Source organism: Nycticebus coucang, chromosome 13 (assembly GCF_027406575.1).
Source record: "Nycticebus coucang isolate mNycCou1 chromosome 13, mNycCou1.pri, whole genome shotgun sequence".
Lineage (NCBI taxonomy): Eukaryota > Metazoa > Chordata > Mammalia > Primates > Lorisidae > Nycticebus > Nycticebus coucang.
In genome coordinates, this window is record NC_069792.1 from 20,121,078 (window position 1) to 20,135,358 (window position 14,281).

A 14,281-nucleotide genomic window follows, 5' to 3' on the forward strand; every position below is an offset into this window, starting at 1 on the left:
AGTAGCCATATTTAAAATGGCAAAGTAGATGCAGGCCGGGCACAGTGGCTCACGCCTATAATCCTAGCATTCTGGGAGGCCGAGGCAGGTGGATTATTTGAGTTCAGGAGTTCGAGACAAGCCTAGGCCAACATAAGGCCCCTTTTCTACTAAAAATAGAAAAACTAGCTGGGTATTGTGTGGCAGGTGCCTGTAATCCCAGCTACTTGGAAAGCTGAGGCAAGAGGATCACCTGAGCCCAGGAATTTGAAGTTGCTGTGAGCCATGATGCCATAGCACTCTACCCAGGGTGATGGAGTGAAATAGTCAAAAAAAAAAGAAGAAAGGGAGGGAGGGAGTGGAGGGAAAGGAGGGAGAATAAATTATAAATATAAAACTTAAACTCTGGCTTCGCATTGATTCAGCTAAAATCTGTTTCACATATAACGTGCTATGCTTTTAAAGCAATAGCCTTTTACTCATGTATATGACGTATCCCAGCCTCATTCCGTTTAGATGAAATAATCTCTCAGCCTTTCACTTCAGTATCGAGCCTCTTGCCTCCTCTTCTACTTTCCTACCTCCTTCCTAGGAGACACACTTTTTCTCTCTTCTCACCATTAAAATCCATTCCCTCCAGATAATCTTTCTGACATATTTTTTTATTTAAAAAAATGTACACATAGCTGTGTACATTGATATAATCATGGGGCATCATTCACTAGCTTCACAGACCGTTTACCAAGTTTCACATATACCCTTGTAAGATGCACCGCTGGTGTAATCCCACCAATCCCCTTCCCTCTACCCACCTCCCCCCTCCCTCCCCTAATCTTTCCTATGAATGTTTTCAACACATTCTAAGTCCCAGCTTCACTCTTTAGCCTTAGATCCCTTTTCCTGGAACATCTCATAACGTGAGTAACACAGTTGTTAGTAATAGCTACTTTCCAAGCACTGTGCTAAGCCCACTGCATAAACTCTCTCATTTAATCCTCAGAACCTCAGATACTCATGGAAGTTAATGGAATTGTCTGAGGTCACAGGTGGCCTACTAGGGTCACTAGACTTTGAGATCCTTGAGGGTAGGATCCCTCTATGTTCTCATATTACTTCTCCAGCACTGTGCACAAGGCTGGGCCCACAGGAAGAGCTTCATAAACGTTTGAGCATGGATGGGTAGGTGGATGGACAAATGGATGGATGGACGAATGGACAGATGAAGAGGTACAGCAAGAATTTCCTGTCTGAGCAATAGTGAGAACCCGTCTCTACTAAAAATAGAAAAAACTAGCCAGGTGTGGTGGCAGGCACCTGTGCTCCCAGCTACTTGGGAGGCTGAGGAAAGAGAATCTTGAGCTGAATAGTTTGAGGCCACAGCACTCAACCGAGGGCAACAAAAGTTGGACTGTGTCTCAAAAAAAAGTCTCAACAAGATCTGTGTGCCTCTAAAACTAATCCCCTAACTACTTTGCCATATATCCTATCTAATATATAAAAAATCGGAGAAGAAAGAATTAGCACAATAAAAATTCTAAAATGTAAGCAGCCGCTCTGAGGACCAGTTTGATCTGTGTAATAAGGCACTGTGTTGTGCATTGCTAGGTACACAGCTGGCAGAAGCTGCTCCCTCCACCCCCTTTCATCAGCTACACGGCAGAGGGCAGGGTTTGCTCCGCAGTGCTGTGGCGAGGACTGCAGTCGGACGGCACACAGACCACTCCTCTCTCACCGGGCCTGGCTCAGCGGGGAAGCCCGGGAAAGGACACCCGCTTTTACCCTCCTGACACCAGCTCACAGGGAAGGAAGGGTGCCAGTGTGACTTGGATTCTCAAAAGCTACATAGATTTTTAAAGTGCTTTCACAAAGATTCACTCTCTGATCTTTAAAGCAATCTTAGGGTAAATGCTGAACTTGGGCAGGGGTGGAGGTAGGAGTGGGACGGTTGAAGACTGAGTCCACAGTGACAAACACACTCCTTCACCTTTCTGGAATCAGCTTCTCTGCCAGGCAAAGTGAACTGGTCAATTAAACATAATAGTTAAAAAGAAGTAAGTATTAATGTATTAGATACATGGGTTCCTTAGTGTGAAATGGCCTAAATATAACACCAGGTGTTGTATAGCAATAGAATGGGAACAACCAAATACCCATCAATAGGGCACTGAATGGACCACGATCCTCCCCCGCAGGAGAGCGCCGTGTGGCAGTAAGCAGCACCCAGCAAGGTCTCCCTAAGGCCACGGTGCAGAGCGAGGGGACTGTATGCCATCCTTTGGGTAAGAAAGGAAAAAAATACTAATGTACAATACTGATGTATATATTATATACAGGATACACAATACACATATTTACTTAGATATTCGAAAAGAAATGGAAGAAGGATAAACTAGTGAGAATGGCTTCCCACCAAGAGAGAGAATTGGAAAAAACCAGGATGAAAGCAAGGCCTCTCTGAATACACTTTGTTTACAATTTTGACTTTCAAACCATATAAATACAATGCCTAATTTAAAATAAATACTTTACTTAAAAAGTATAAATAAAGTGATACCTAAAACTGAAAACAAATTAAAACAAATAAACTTCACAGCATTATCGGACATAACCAAACGGAATAGGATTATTGCAAATGACTTTAGGACAGTATTTTGCACATGCACGGTAAGAGACGGCCTTCAGATACAAGAACCACAAAGAAAACTAAAGCTGCATTTAGCATTTCATGGTTAGTGATAATTCTGAGAGTTGACCACAAACTTATACACACACACACACCTTAGCTACAGTAATTGGGTTGAGGTCCTTAGGGAAAAAAGTGTTATTTATGTTTACCTGGATGGAGCTGGAACATATTCTTCATAGTAAAGTATCTCAAGAATGGGAAAAAAAGTATCCAATGTACTCAATACTACTATGAAGTCAATATATAATTGCCTACACATTCATACGAATGGTAAAACATAACTATAGTCCAGAAAGTAGAAAGGACGAGGAGAGGGAAGAAGGGAGGGTATTTGGGGGGAATCTCACCTAATGTACATGATGCAATGGTACATTTCAAAACTATTGAGAAAAGAGTATTATTGTGATGGATGTAAGCATTTCACATTGTATATCAAATCAGTACACTGAAACCCATAAATGCATCAATGTGCACAGTTATGATTTAATAACAAAATTTAAAAAAAGATTTTTAGGATTAAAGAGATTATAACATAATATCAAAGAAGTAAAGGGATAGTCAATGATCCTAAATTTGAAGTGAAAATATCAGTATCATCTGATGATCTTTTTTTCGCTTAGTTAAAAGAGGCCCAGAAACAATGAAAATATCCCAGCAATAAGCATCCCTAGTGTCCAGATGATGACATCCAAGTAGACATTTTCTTCTTAAAAAGACATTTTCTTTTTAAAAAAACCAAGACACTTAGAGAAATATGACTGACCCCAGGTCTAGGCAGGAAATACATAAGAGAAATCACCTTTTGTCATGGCAAAAGCACAAAGATGTTGAGGTGGTATCAGGACACAGGTGCTAACTTTAAGGGGCTCCCAGTGGCCAAAGATCGAGCAACTGAAGCTTTAAAAGGAAAAATGACTGCAATGGATTAAAGCACATCAAACATATAAATCTGCATTCAGAATACTTCTTAAAAATGTATTGGTCATGGCTGGGAGAGGTGGCTCATGTCTGTAATCCTAACACTTGGGGAGGCCGAGATGGGTAGATGGCCTGAGTTCACAAGATTGAGACCAGCTGGAGCCAGAGTGAGACTTGGTCTCTAAAAATAGCTGGGTGTGTGGTGGACACCTGTAGTCCCAGCTACTTGGGAGGCCAAGGCAAGAGAATCGCTTAAGCCCAAGAGTTTGAGGTTGCTGTGAGCTGTGTCACCACAGCACACTACCAGGGTGACAAAGTGAGACTCTGTCTCAAAAAAACAAAAAAAATTATTAGTCACTATCCACATTTGCTAGAACATAAATTTTTACTCTGAAAAATCAGTAATAAAGAGAAAGATTCAACATAAGAAATAATGGTCATTCAATGAACTGATTTGAAACAATTCAAAGAGAGAGAGCACACGGGCAGCGCCTGTGGCTCAAAGGGGTAGGGCGCTGGCCCCATATACCAGAGGTGGCAGGTTCAAACCCAGCCCCGGCCAAAAACTGCAAAAAAAAAGAAAGAAAGAAAAGAAAAAGAAAAAAGAGAGAGAGCACGGACATTCCTCCCCAACATCTCCTGGTTGTCTCTGTCCCAGGAGGTTTTGCCAATTTATTCCTATGATCAAGACTAAAATAGTCCCTTCTTACAATTCTGCTTGAATGTACTTACTTCTCTTAGCAGGCAGGGTGTAACAAAATGCCTTCAAATACCACTCAAAATTAGACCAATACAAATTATTTTAATTCAGAAAACCTAACAGGATTTCCTAAAGGAGATTTGAATGCAACAGAGTCTCATAACAGAAAAGGAGAAAACTAATTTTTATTGACCATCTACTATACACCAAATGCATTAAGATCTAATTATCTCACTTAATTTTGTGTAGCATCCCTGGGGAATTATAACTCACATTTTAGAAATGAGAAACTAAAACTCTGAATGGGTAAGTGACTTGGTTCAAAGTTAAGTGACCAATTTGGGATTCACAGAGAGCTTGACCTATCACATCAGGATGCCCACAGTAAAGAAAAAATAGAGAATGCTGATAAAGGTCACAGCCAGAGTTTGGGGGATGCAACATTCCTACAAATACCAGAGTGCTGAATCAGTTAATAACGAGAGTTCCTTTCTAAGAAAATAATATAATTCTATAGGGGAATGTGGAAATAAGTGTTCACGTTCGTTTGATGCACATGGCCTTGGGAAAGTATTAGCTAAGATTTTAGGGCAGAGGAAGTTAGAGTTCATTCCAGTCCAAGTTTTTTGTTTTCTAGATTAGAAAAGAGGACTGGAAAGAAAAACTGATAAGCCTGAAGTCATACAGTGGATTGGTGGCCTGAGGGCAAAGACGATGTTGCCTTGTGCCCTGGAAACATCTGGCGGGGGAAACATCAGCAGACCTGGCATTAGCCTGAGCTGTCCTGCTGAATTAGGAAAGTGCATCTCCAGGGCGCTGACCCTTGGTCCAGACGTGACATGTTGACAAACTGTGTTGCTTTCTCACCCGGGATCTGAGGAGGCAGCTGGGAGAGGTTTGTAACAGCTTGTCAGCATTGTTTATTGATAAAAACAAACATGGTGATTTGTAGCTGTTTTCACCAAGACAGCTACAGGGAGAGCTGTTGGAGAGCTCTGCTGTTGAGGCTGGTTACACAGCAGGAACCTATGTGACCAGTAAAAATATAGGAAACATTTAAAACATTTTAAACGTACAGAGTATTTTTTTTTTTTCGTAGAGACAGTGTCTCACTTTATGGCCCTCGGTAGAGTGCCATGGCCTCACACAGCTCACAGCAACCTCCAACTCCTGGGCTTAAGTGATTCTCTTGACTCAGCCTCCCGAGTAGCTGGGACTACAGGCGCCTGCCACAACGCCCGGCTATTTTTTGGTTGCAGTTTGGCCGGGGCCGAGTTTGAACCCGTTACCCTCGGTATATGGGGCCGGTGCCCTACCGATTGAGCCACAGGCGCCGCCCCGTACAGAGTATTTTTAAAATATGAAAGACTCCCAGCCAAGACACCATTTTGGACTCCATGGTTCCTGGGTGTGGAGAGAGAAAGTGGATCCTGCCACACCCTTCTGAGGGGGACAATTGGAACCTGACTCTTGCCACAAGATGTCCTGTGCCTGCAAAGGACACATTTATGCAAAATATCTTTTTTTTAATTATTAAATCATAGCTGTGTACATTAATGCAATCATGGGGTACAATGTGCTGGTTTTATATACAATTTGAAATATTTTCATCGAACTGGTTAACATAGCCATCATGGCATTTTCTTAGTTATTGTGTTCAGACAATCATATTCTGCATTTTAATGATGATTCCACATCGTTTCCTTTCCTGCAATAAACACAAAGTGCTGCTATTGTCCTTTTAGGTAGATCCTCTGAGTCTTCAAAAGATTGCCAGAAAGTCTTGAGCCCTGTTTAACTGCCATCACTAGTGCTCTGGCTAAGAACATAGCACGTTGTAGGCAGGCACTCAAACACTTCTTTAATCAGTTGATTAGTGAAAAAAATAAAGAGAATCTGAATGTCTTAACTTAATGTCCACTATAACCTTTTACAAAAGTTCTCATTAGCATTGAAGAAAAACAATGTAATTCAGCATGATAAAGATCTCTGTGCCCAAAAGACAAACACACCATAATTGTCATTCGAGATTCCTAATATTGTCTATTTATCTTAAGATTGGCTGAAATTTCCTACGTGAGAAAACACTAAAAGCTGCTACAGAAGGTTGGTTTTTGAGAACCTTCATCTTCTCCCTCACAGCACACCACATTTGAGACTGGTGTCAGCCCAGGTCTCAGGGTCAAATGCCATCACCTGACCTTGGAAACAGCCAGAGATGCTAAAGCACATCCATACCTAAAATACTGAATTTGTATCTAAAAGCTTATTTCAGCCAGGTGTGGTGGTGCACACCTGTAGTCCCAGCTACTCTGGAGGCTGAGGCAGGAGGATCACTTGAGCCCAGGAGTTGGAGACTATAGTGACATATGATTATGCCATTGCATCCAGCCTGTGCAATAGATTAAGACTTTTGTCTCTTAAAAACAAATAAATGAATTTTTTAAAATACAAATAAAAGCTAATTTCAATGTTTAGAAATATCTATTTATACTGTAGTCCTAGCTAGTTGGGAGCTTGAGGCAGGAGGATCACTGGAGCCCAGGAGTTGGAGGCTGTAGTGACCTATGATTGTGCCACTGCACCCAGCCTGGGCAATTGACTTTCTCTCTAAAAAAATGAATAAACAAATATTTTTTAAAATAAAATAAAAGCTAATATCAATGTTTAAAAAAACTATGTATACATTTATAATATTAGTGCAAAAATGGACTTTTAAAACTACTCTCATGGGCTTGGCACCTGTAGCTCAAGTGGCTAAGGCGCCAGCCACATACACCAGAGCTGGTGAGTTCAAATCCAGCCTAGGCCTGCCAAACAACAACGACAACTACAACCAAAAAATAGCCAGGCATTGTGGCGGGCACCTAGTCCCAGCTACTTGGGAGGCTGAGACAAGAGAATCGTTTAAGCCCAGGAGTTGGAGGTTGCTGTGAGCTGTGATGCCACAGCACTCTACCCAGGGTGACAGCTTGAGGCTCTGTCTCAAAAAAAACAAGCAAAAACTACTCTCACGGAGGTACCTGTAATTCAGTGGGTAGGGCACCAGCCACATACACCGAGGCTGGTGGGTTCGAACCCAGCCCAGGCCAGCTAAAACAACGACAACCTCAAAAACAACAAATAGCCAGGTGTTGTGGCAGGCGCCTGTAGTCCCAGCTACTATGGAGGCTAAGGCAAGAGAATTGCTTAAGCCCAAGAGTTTGATGTTGTTGTGAGCAGTGAGGCCACAGCTCTCTACCCAGGATGACATCATGAGACTCTGTCTCCAAAAAAAAGTAATAATAATAATAATAACACTCTCATAAAATTAAAAAACACATATAGAAAAGCTGTTTAAGTCTTCAGAAGAATGAAACAAATCCACCCACGTTCATATCTGCCTTGCATCCAAACATACAGTGACTCCCAAAGGCTGCTATTTGAGCTCAGTGGTACCACCTTGAATCTCATCAACCAAACCCCAAATCGGTGGCTGAAAATAGATGGCAAATATTTGTTTATTTACCAAAAAAAATGACAGTCATTTTTAAAATTATTCTACAATCTAATCCCCTTTTCACCAAAATAAGCATCTTGTTTATTCTAGAATGAAAAACAAATTGGAATTTTACAAAGCTACTTCCCTTGTAAAGACAAACTAATACCTAGCTCTTTATAATTCTACACACCAAAGGGTGGGTTCCCCAGCACAGGTGATGCTGAAAGACCAAAGTGCTCTAAAAATGGGTGCTGTTAACCATGGTTCAGTGTCAAAGGCTGCTGCAGAGTGAGTCAAAGTAGAAACTTAACTCCATCAGAATGTTCTTTCCCTGGATATAATAAAAACTGAATGGACATGTTGACAATACCGCACACCTAGTATATTATTTCAATAAAAATCATACGTGGATATTATTTATACACACCAAGGAGTACAAGACTCCAGCATCCTGGCTCTACCACTTACTATTGGCCATTATGCAAGTTACTTAGACCTCTCTAAGCCTTTGTTTCCTCAACTGGAAAATGGGCACAATTAATAACGCCTGCTGCATAGACATTAGTTACATGGATTAAATGATGGTATCCATACAAAATTCTTAGACAGGGCCTTCCTCTTAGTAAACACTGAATCAATGGCAGGAACAGTTTTATTTATTTATTATTATCATCATTATTATCATTATTATTACACAGATTTCATTCTCAGGCCTGTTCAAACTGCACAACTTCATAAATAATGACTGCCTTTTCTACAAATATGATTAGGTTATATTTTCCATTTATATTATAAATAAGCTCCAGCATTAAATATGCTTCAGAACAAATCACTGTTCACTACTTCATCTTCTCCTCACTACTTCATCTTCTCCTCACAGCAGCGCGACACAGGGAGATGGGGGAGAGTATCTTCATCTTACAGATACTTTTCCAGTTTTAGCTGAAGTTCAGGGAGATGAGCGGCTTCCCCAAAGTCACAGCTAGTAATGGGCAGGGGCTGGATGCCAAAACCCCAGGGTTCACTTCCCCTGCAGGTCTCTTCCAAAATGCCAAGTTCATAATATTTATTTAATTTCAGTAGATTGACAAGATCCGACCCAGTGGCAGGAAGACCGTGGACAGGCAGGTGCTCTGTGATACAGACCCTGTGTTGGGCAGAAACATGCTACACACAGGGGGAGTGACATGGAGGCCACTGAGGTGTTTCAACGACACCCCTCATCAAACACTGGTGCCACCACCTCCCACCGAGGCACAGGTGTCCCGTGTGATCACAGTGTGAACCAAGTGGTGTGGAAGTAACTGGAGCAGATTTCCCGCCCCACCCCCAGTACCAGAAAGCATCCCCCATTCCCTCTCTCTCCCTCCCTCGCTCCCTTTCCCTCTCTCTCTTTCTCTCCCTCTCACACACACCGCCTGCTTGTATTTAGAGTGCTCTCTGTTTCCAACCCAGGGATAAACTGCTTTTTTTTGGTAGAGAAAGCTTTATCCTCCCCTGCCGCTCTGCCTGTGCTTGAGCTGTTCCCCCATGGGAATAAACATCTTTCCTCTAAACTCCAAACCAGCAAATTCTACTTTCCCTTAAAAGCCCAGTTAAAAGCCTGGTTAAAAGCCATTTCCTCCAAGAGATGCAACTCAAACTCACTATCCCACCAGCCAAAATAATCTCTGCAACCCAAATCTTCTATTAATTGATCTAGACAGCTTTATCCAACATATTTCATAAGCTTTCCCCTCTCAGGTCCATGGGCAAGTTAAGGCGCTGATTTGAGTCTTCAGATTCCGCAGCCGCTCTCAGGCCTGACCCTTGGACAGCTGTGCTCAGTCCCAACATTAATGGACAGCTGTGCTCAGTCCCAACATTAATGAGCAAATGCATTTCTCTGATAATTAAAGATGATGAGCATTTTTTCATGTCTGTAGGCCGTGCGCCTGTCTTCTTCAGAGAAGTTTCTTTTCAAGTCTCTTGCCCAGCTTACGATGGGAATCACTGGTTCTTTTCTTGCTTATACGTTTGAGTTCTCTGTGGATTCTGGTTATTAAACCTTTGTCAGAAACATAACCTGCAAATATCTTCTCCCATTCTGAGGGCTCTCTGCTTGCTTTACTTACTGTGTTCTTGGCTGTGTAGAAGCTTTTTAGTTTGATCAGGTCCCAGTAGGGTATTTTTGAAGCTGCTTCAATTGCCCGGGGGGTCCTCCTCATAAAATACTCGCCCAGACTGATTTCTTCAAGGATTTTCCCTGAACTCTCTTCTAGTATTTTTATAGTTTCATGTCTTAAGTTTAAATCTTTAATCCAGTGAGAGTCTATCTTAGTTAATGGTGAAAGGTGTGGGTCCAGTTTCAGTCTTCTGCAGGTTGCCAGCCAGTTCACCCAGCACCATTTGTTAAACAGGGAATCTTTTCCCCACTGAATGTTTTTAATTGGCTTGTCAAAGATCAAATAATGGTAAGTAGCTGGATTCATCTCTTGGTTCTCTATTCTGTTCCAGACATCTACTTCTCTGTTTTTGTGCCAGTACCATGCTGTTTTGATAACTATTGATTTATACTATAGTCTGAGGTCTGGTAGCATGATTCCTCCTGCTTTGTTTTTATTTCTGAGTAATGTCTTGGCTATTCGAGGTTTTGTCTGATTCCATATAAAACGAAGTATTATTTTTTCAAGATCTTTAAAGTATGACAGTGGAGCTTTAATAGGGATTGCATTAAAATTGTATATTGCTTTGGGTAGTATGGACATTTTAACAATGTTGATTCTTCCCAACTTTGAGATATCATCTAACTCCAGTAAGATTAGCCCATATCACAAAATCCCACGACCAGAGATGTTGGCGTGAATGTGGAGAAAAGGGAACACTTCTACACTGCTGGTGGGAATGCAAATTAATACATTCCTTTTGGAAAGATATTTGGAGAACACTTAGAGATCTAAAAATAGATCTGCCATTCAATCCTATAATTCCTCTACTAGGCATATACCCCGAAGACCAAAAATCACATCATAACAAAGATATTTGTACCAGAATGTTTATTGCAGCCCAATTCATAATTGCTAAGTCATGGAAAAAGCCCAAGTGCCCGTTGATCCACAAGTGGATTAATAAATTGTGGCATATGTACACCATGGAATATTATGCAGCCTTAAAGAAAGATGGAGACTTTACCTCTTTCATGTTTACATGGATGGAGCTGGAACATATTCTTCTTAGTAAAGTATCTCAAGAATGGAAGAAAAAGTATCCAACGTACTCAGCCCTACTATGAAACTAATGTATGGCTTTCACATGAAAGCTATAACCCAGTTATAACCTAAGAATAGGGGGAAGGGGGAAAGGGACGGGAGGGAGGGGGCAGGTGGGCGGAGGGAGAGTGATTGGTGGGATTACACCTGTGGTGCATCTTACAAGGGTATATGTGAAACTTAGTAAATATAGAATGTAAATGTCTTAACACAATAACTAAGAAAATGCCAGGAAGGCTATGTTAACCAGTGTGATGAAAATGTGTCAAACGGTCTATAAAACCAGTGTATGGTGCCCCATGATCGCATTAATGTACACAGCTATGATTTAATAAAAAAAAAAAAAATGAATGAGCAAATGATGGAAGCCTGGCCTTTTGGAAGCATCCAGGGCTTCGTCTTTACCACGTAACACAACACAAGCAAATTGCTGTGGAGGATTAAGGTATTTACCCAAATAATTTTTAAAATGAAAAGAGAACTTGGACTCAAAAACTTCTGTCAGATGAGAAATTAAAACTATTTTAAAATCTTTTTCAGATAAATTTCTCAATTCTTCATTTCATTCTATATGCACAGAAAAAAGAATTTCAGACAACAAAAGAATTAAACAAGGCCTTAAAAAAAAGAAAAACTATGCTCAGAGAGGAAGAAGGATTCAACTGATAAAAATTCAAAAGGCAAGAGTTTTACAGAGAGTTATCATTTCCTGTTTAATCTTACTATAACAGGCCCCTACTCCTAGTCAATCGGAATAACTCTTCACTATTATTATTTGTTGTCTATCTGCAAAAGAAATAAAAAATAAGTAAGTAGAAAATAAAAAGCCTTTTATCAGAACACAGAGGACTATCAAACATTGTATGAATTACACTGGCAATGATCCAAAAAACAAACATTGCTGATGACAAAACCAGAATGGAGTTGGCCCTCTATGATGCTGACACTGGAGCCCGGGACGAACAGACTCGGTGTGTTGGCCTTATTTAACCCTGCGCTTCCCTGGCCATTCGGTGCCTTTTGCCTCAACCACACCACTTTGGAACTCTGCAGCCCACCCAGACCCACCTGAACTATTTATTCCATTTTTCCACAAGGAGCTGCCTATTTGCCTCTGCCAGTAATTAAGAGATGGCTTTGGTCACTATGCATTCAAGGCACATCAATTCATACCCAGCTCAGCATTGTGCCACTGCCCCAGTAACCCTGGGGGTCAAAATACACATCCAGAAGGAAATGGGATGAACTAGACCGCTCTTCTCCCTGGCCTGGCTGGAACAGGTACACCCAGGACTCTTCCCATGTGTGTCCTGGGGAACATTGTTCAAGAAGAAGATGCCACAAAAAAAAAACCGAGTTGCATAGTCAAATAAATTTGGAAAAGACTATAGTCCAAATCTTTCTCTGGGGGTTTCACAGCACATGTTGGTATGTGAAGGGTGATAAAAAGCCCTCCAGTAAAAAACTCTATAATACTCTGTTGAACTGAGCAAGCACTACATTTATTTTACTAGTAAACTCCTTTCCAGTAACACCTTTTAATGTTAAAACTCAGTTTGGGAAATTCTTAGACTACTCCGCAATGAACAGCTGTGTGGCTCTGAATCTATCTACAAGACAACTCTTGGTTTCCCTGTCCAAGAATCATTGCTTAACTCAAGGGATTAGTGAAAGTGTTAAACTAAAAATGGAAGGTTTAGATTTTCTAACCACCAAACCATAAAGTAATCTGAAAATTTTACTTTAATATAGGAAAACATATGTTTTTTGAAACCAAGATAGAGAAAAATACATTTTTAGGTCACAGTTACAATGGCCCACAGCAATATCTTCTTTACAAAAATATTTACAATCCTGGACCCCCAACTCTATTTTATATGCAAGATGAAGTGGAGAACAAAGTGATGACCCAAATATTTCAAATCTACTTCTCCTTCTATGGTGATATAATCTTGCCTGTTTGTTTTCAGATAGTTCAAGTTTACAGGGTTTGAATGTAGAATTGGAGAAGATGGGAGCCTACATTACCTGCAAAGTTATCATAATATTACACTGTTTAAATATATTTGATTTTAAAAATTGAGCCTTTAGGAAGACACAGTCATTTGGCCATCTTTGATGTCACTAAGAAAATATCTAATATTACATGATATACTGAAAATTCCCCCAATATCTAAGAATTAATGTTTCCATATTTCTAGGTATCCAATTTACTGTGAAAGAAGACTGGAGTATTTAGTACTATGGGTACATGTAGCAAAGACTTCTAAAAATCAGTTTGCCCTGACATAAAATATCTAAAATAAAATTTATAAATGTCCTTTTAAACTTCACACAACTCCAGTAATTCAACTAAAATCTGTTCACATTTATGAAGGGGAAATCCTGATACCATGGACCTGATCTATATTTCAGATTATCAATTTTTTTTTTTTTTTTTGTAGAGACAGAGTCTCACTTTATGGCCCTCGGTAGAGTGCCGTGGCATCACACAGCTCACAGCAACCTCCAACTCCTGGGCTTAAGCGATTCTCTTGCCTCAGCCTCCCGAGTAGCTGGGACTACAGGCGCCCGCCACAATGCCCGGCTATTTTTTGGTTGCAGTTTGGCCGGGGCCGGGTTTGAACCCACCACCCTCGGTATATGGGGCCGGCGCCTTACGGACTGAGCCACAGGTGCCGCCCCAGATTATCAATACTTTTTTAACATAACACTTTAAGACCCATACCCAAACCAACCCATAAAAAGATCTATTCAGATGTAAATTCAGATGTCATTGCCTATTTCATTTTTTTAGTTGAGAATTATAGAACGAAAATATGCAAAATTCCTCCTTTCCAAAGCAAAGTTGGTAAATACAGCACATGGTAATACAATCCGAATTAAACATAACACATTCCAGGATTTCCATTCCTAACATCTGGGGGGAATGGCAGCTGTTAGTGAACTTGTTTTACACTTTGATGTTAGATTGAACTTTCTCTTCACCCATTCCATTTCCTGGTCAAAATGATCATGTTTTCAAGAAGCCCTAACGGCAGTACCTTACCAGTGTAGATGCTGGCATTGGAAGCTGGGATACCAAACTGTGACTCGATGAACTTGGGGATGAAGGTAATGAAAGCAGTTACAATGGCACTCTCAGCTGTGTATGACAAACTCACAAAAAGGAATGTCATGTTGCTTAAGATCCTGACAGCTGCTCTTGGTAGGTCTACAAAATGACAAAAATGACAAATGAATGTTATAAACAATGGATGGAAAACAAA

At 40.7% G+C, this 14,281-nt stretch overlaps 1 protein-coding gene across 2 annotated transcripts in view; it reads right to left on the bottom strand.

Moving 5' to 3' along the window:
* Window positions 1–14,281, bottom strand: part of SLCO5A1 (solute carrier organic anion transporter family member 5A1) — a 159,374-nt gene that overhangs the window by 46,598 nt on the left and 98,495 nt on the right. For both annotated transcript variants that reach the window (XM_053558799.1, XM_053558800.1), the window contains one exon: window positions 14,062–14,226. In XM_053558799.1, the coding sequence (XP_053414774.1) occupies window positions 14,062–14,226 (165 nt within the window). The remainder of the gene's footprint in view (window positions 1–14,061; window positions 14,227–14,281) is intronic.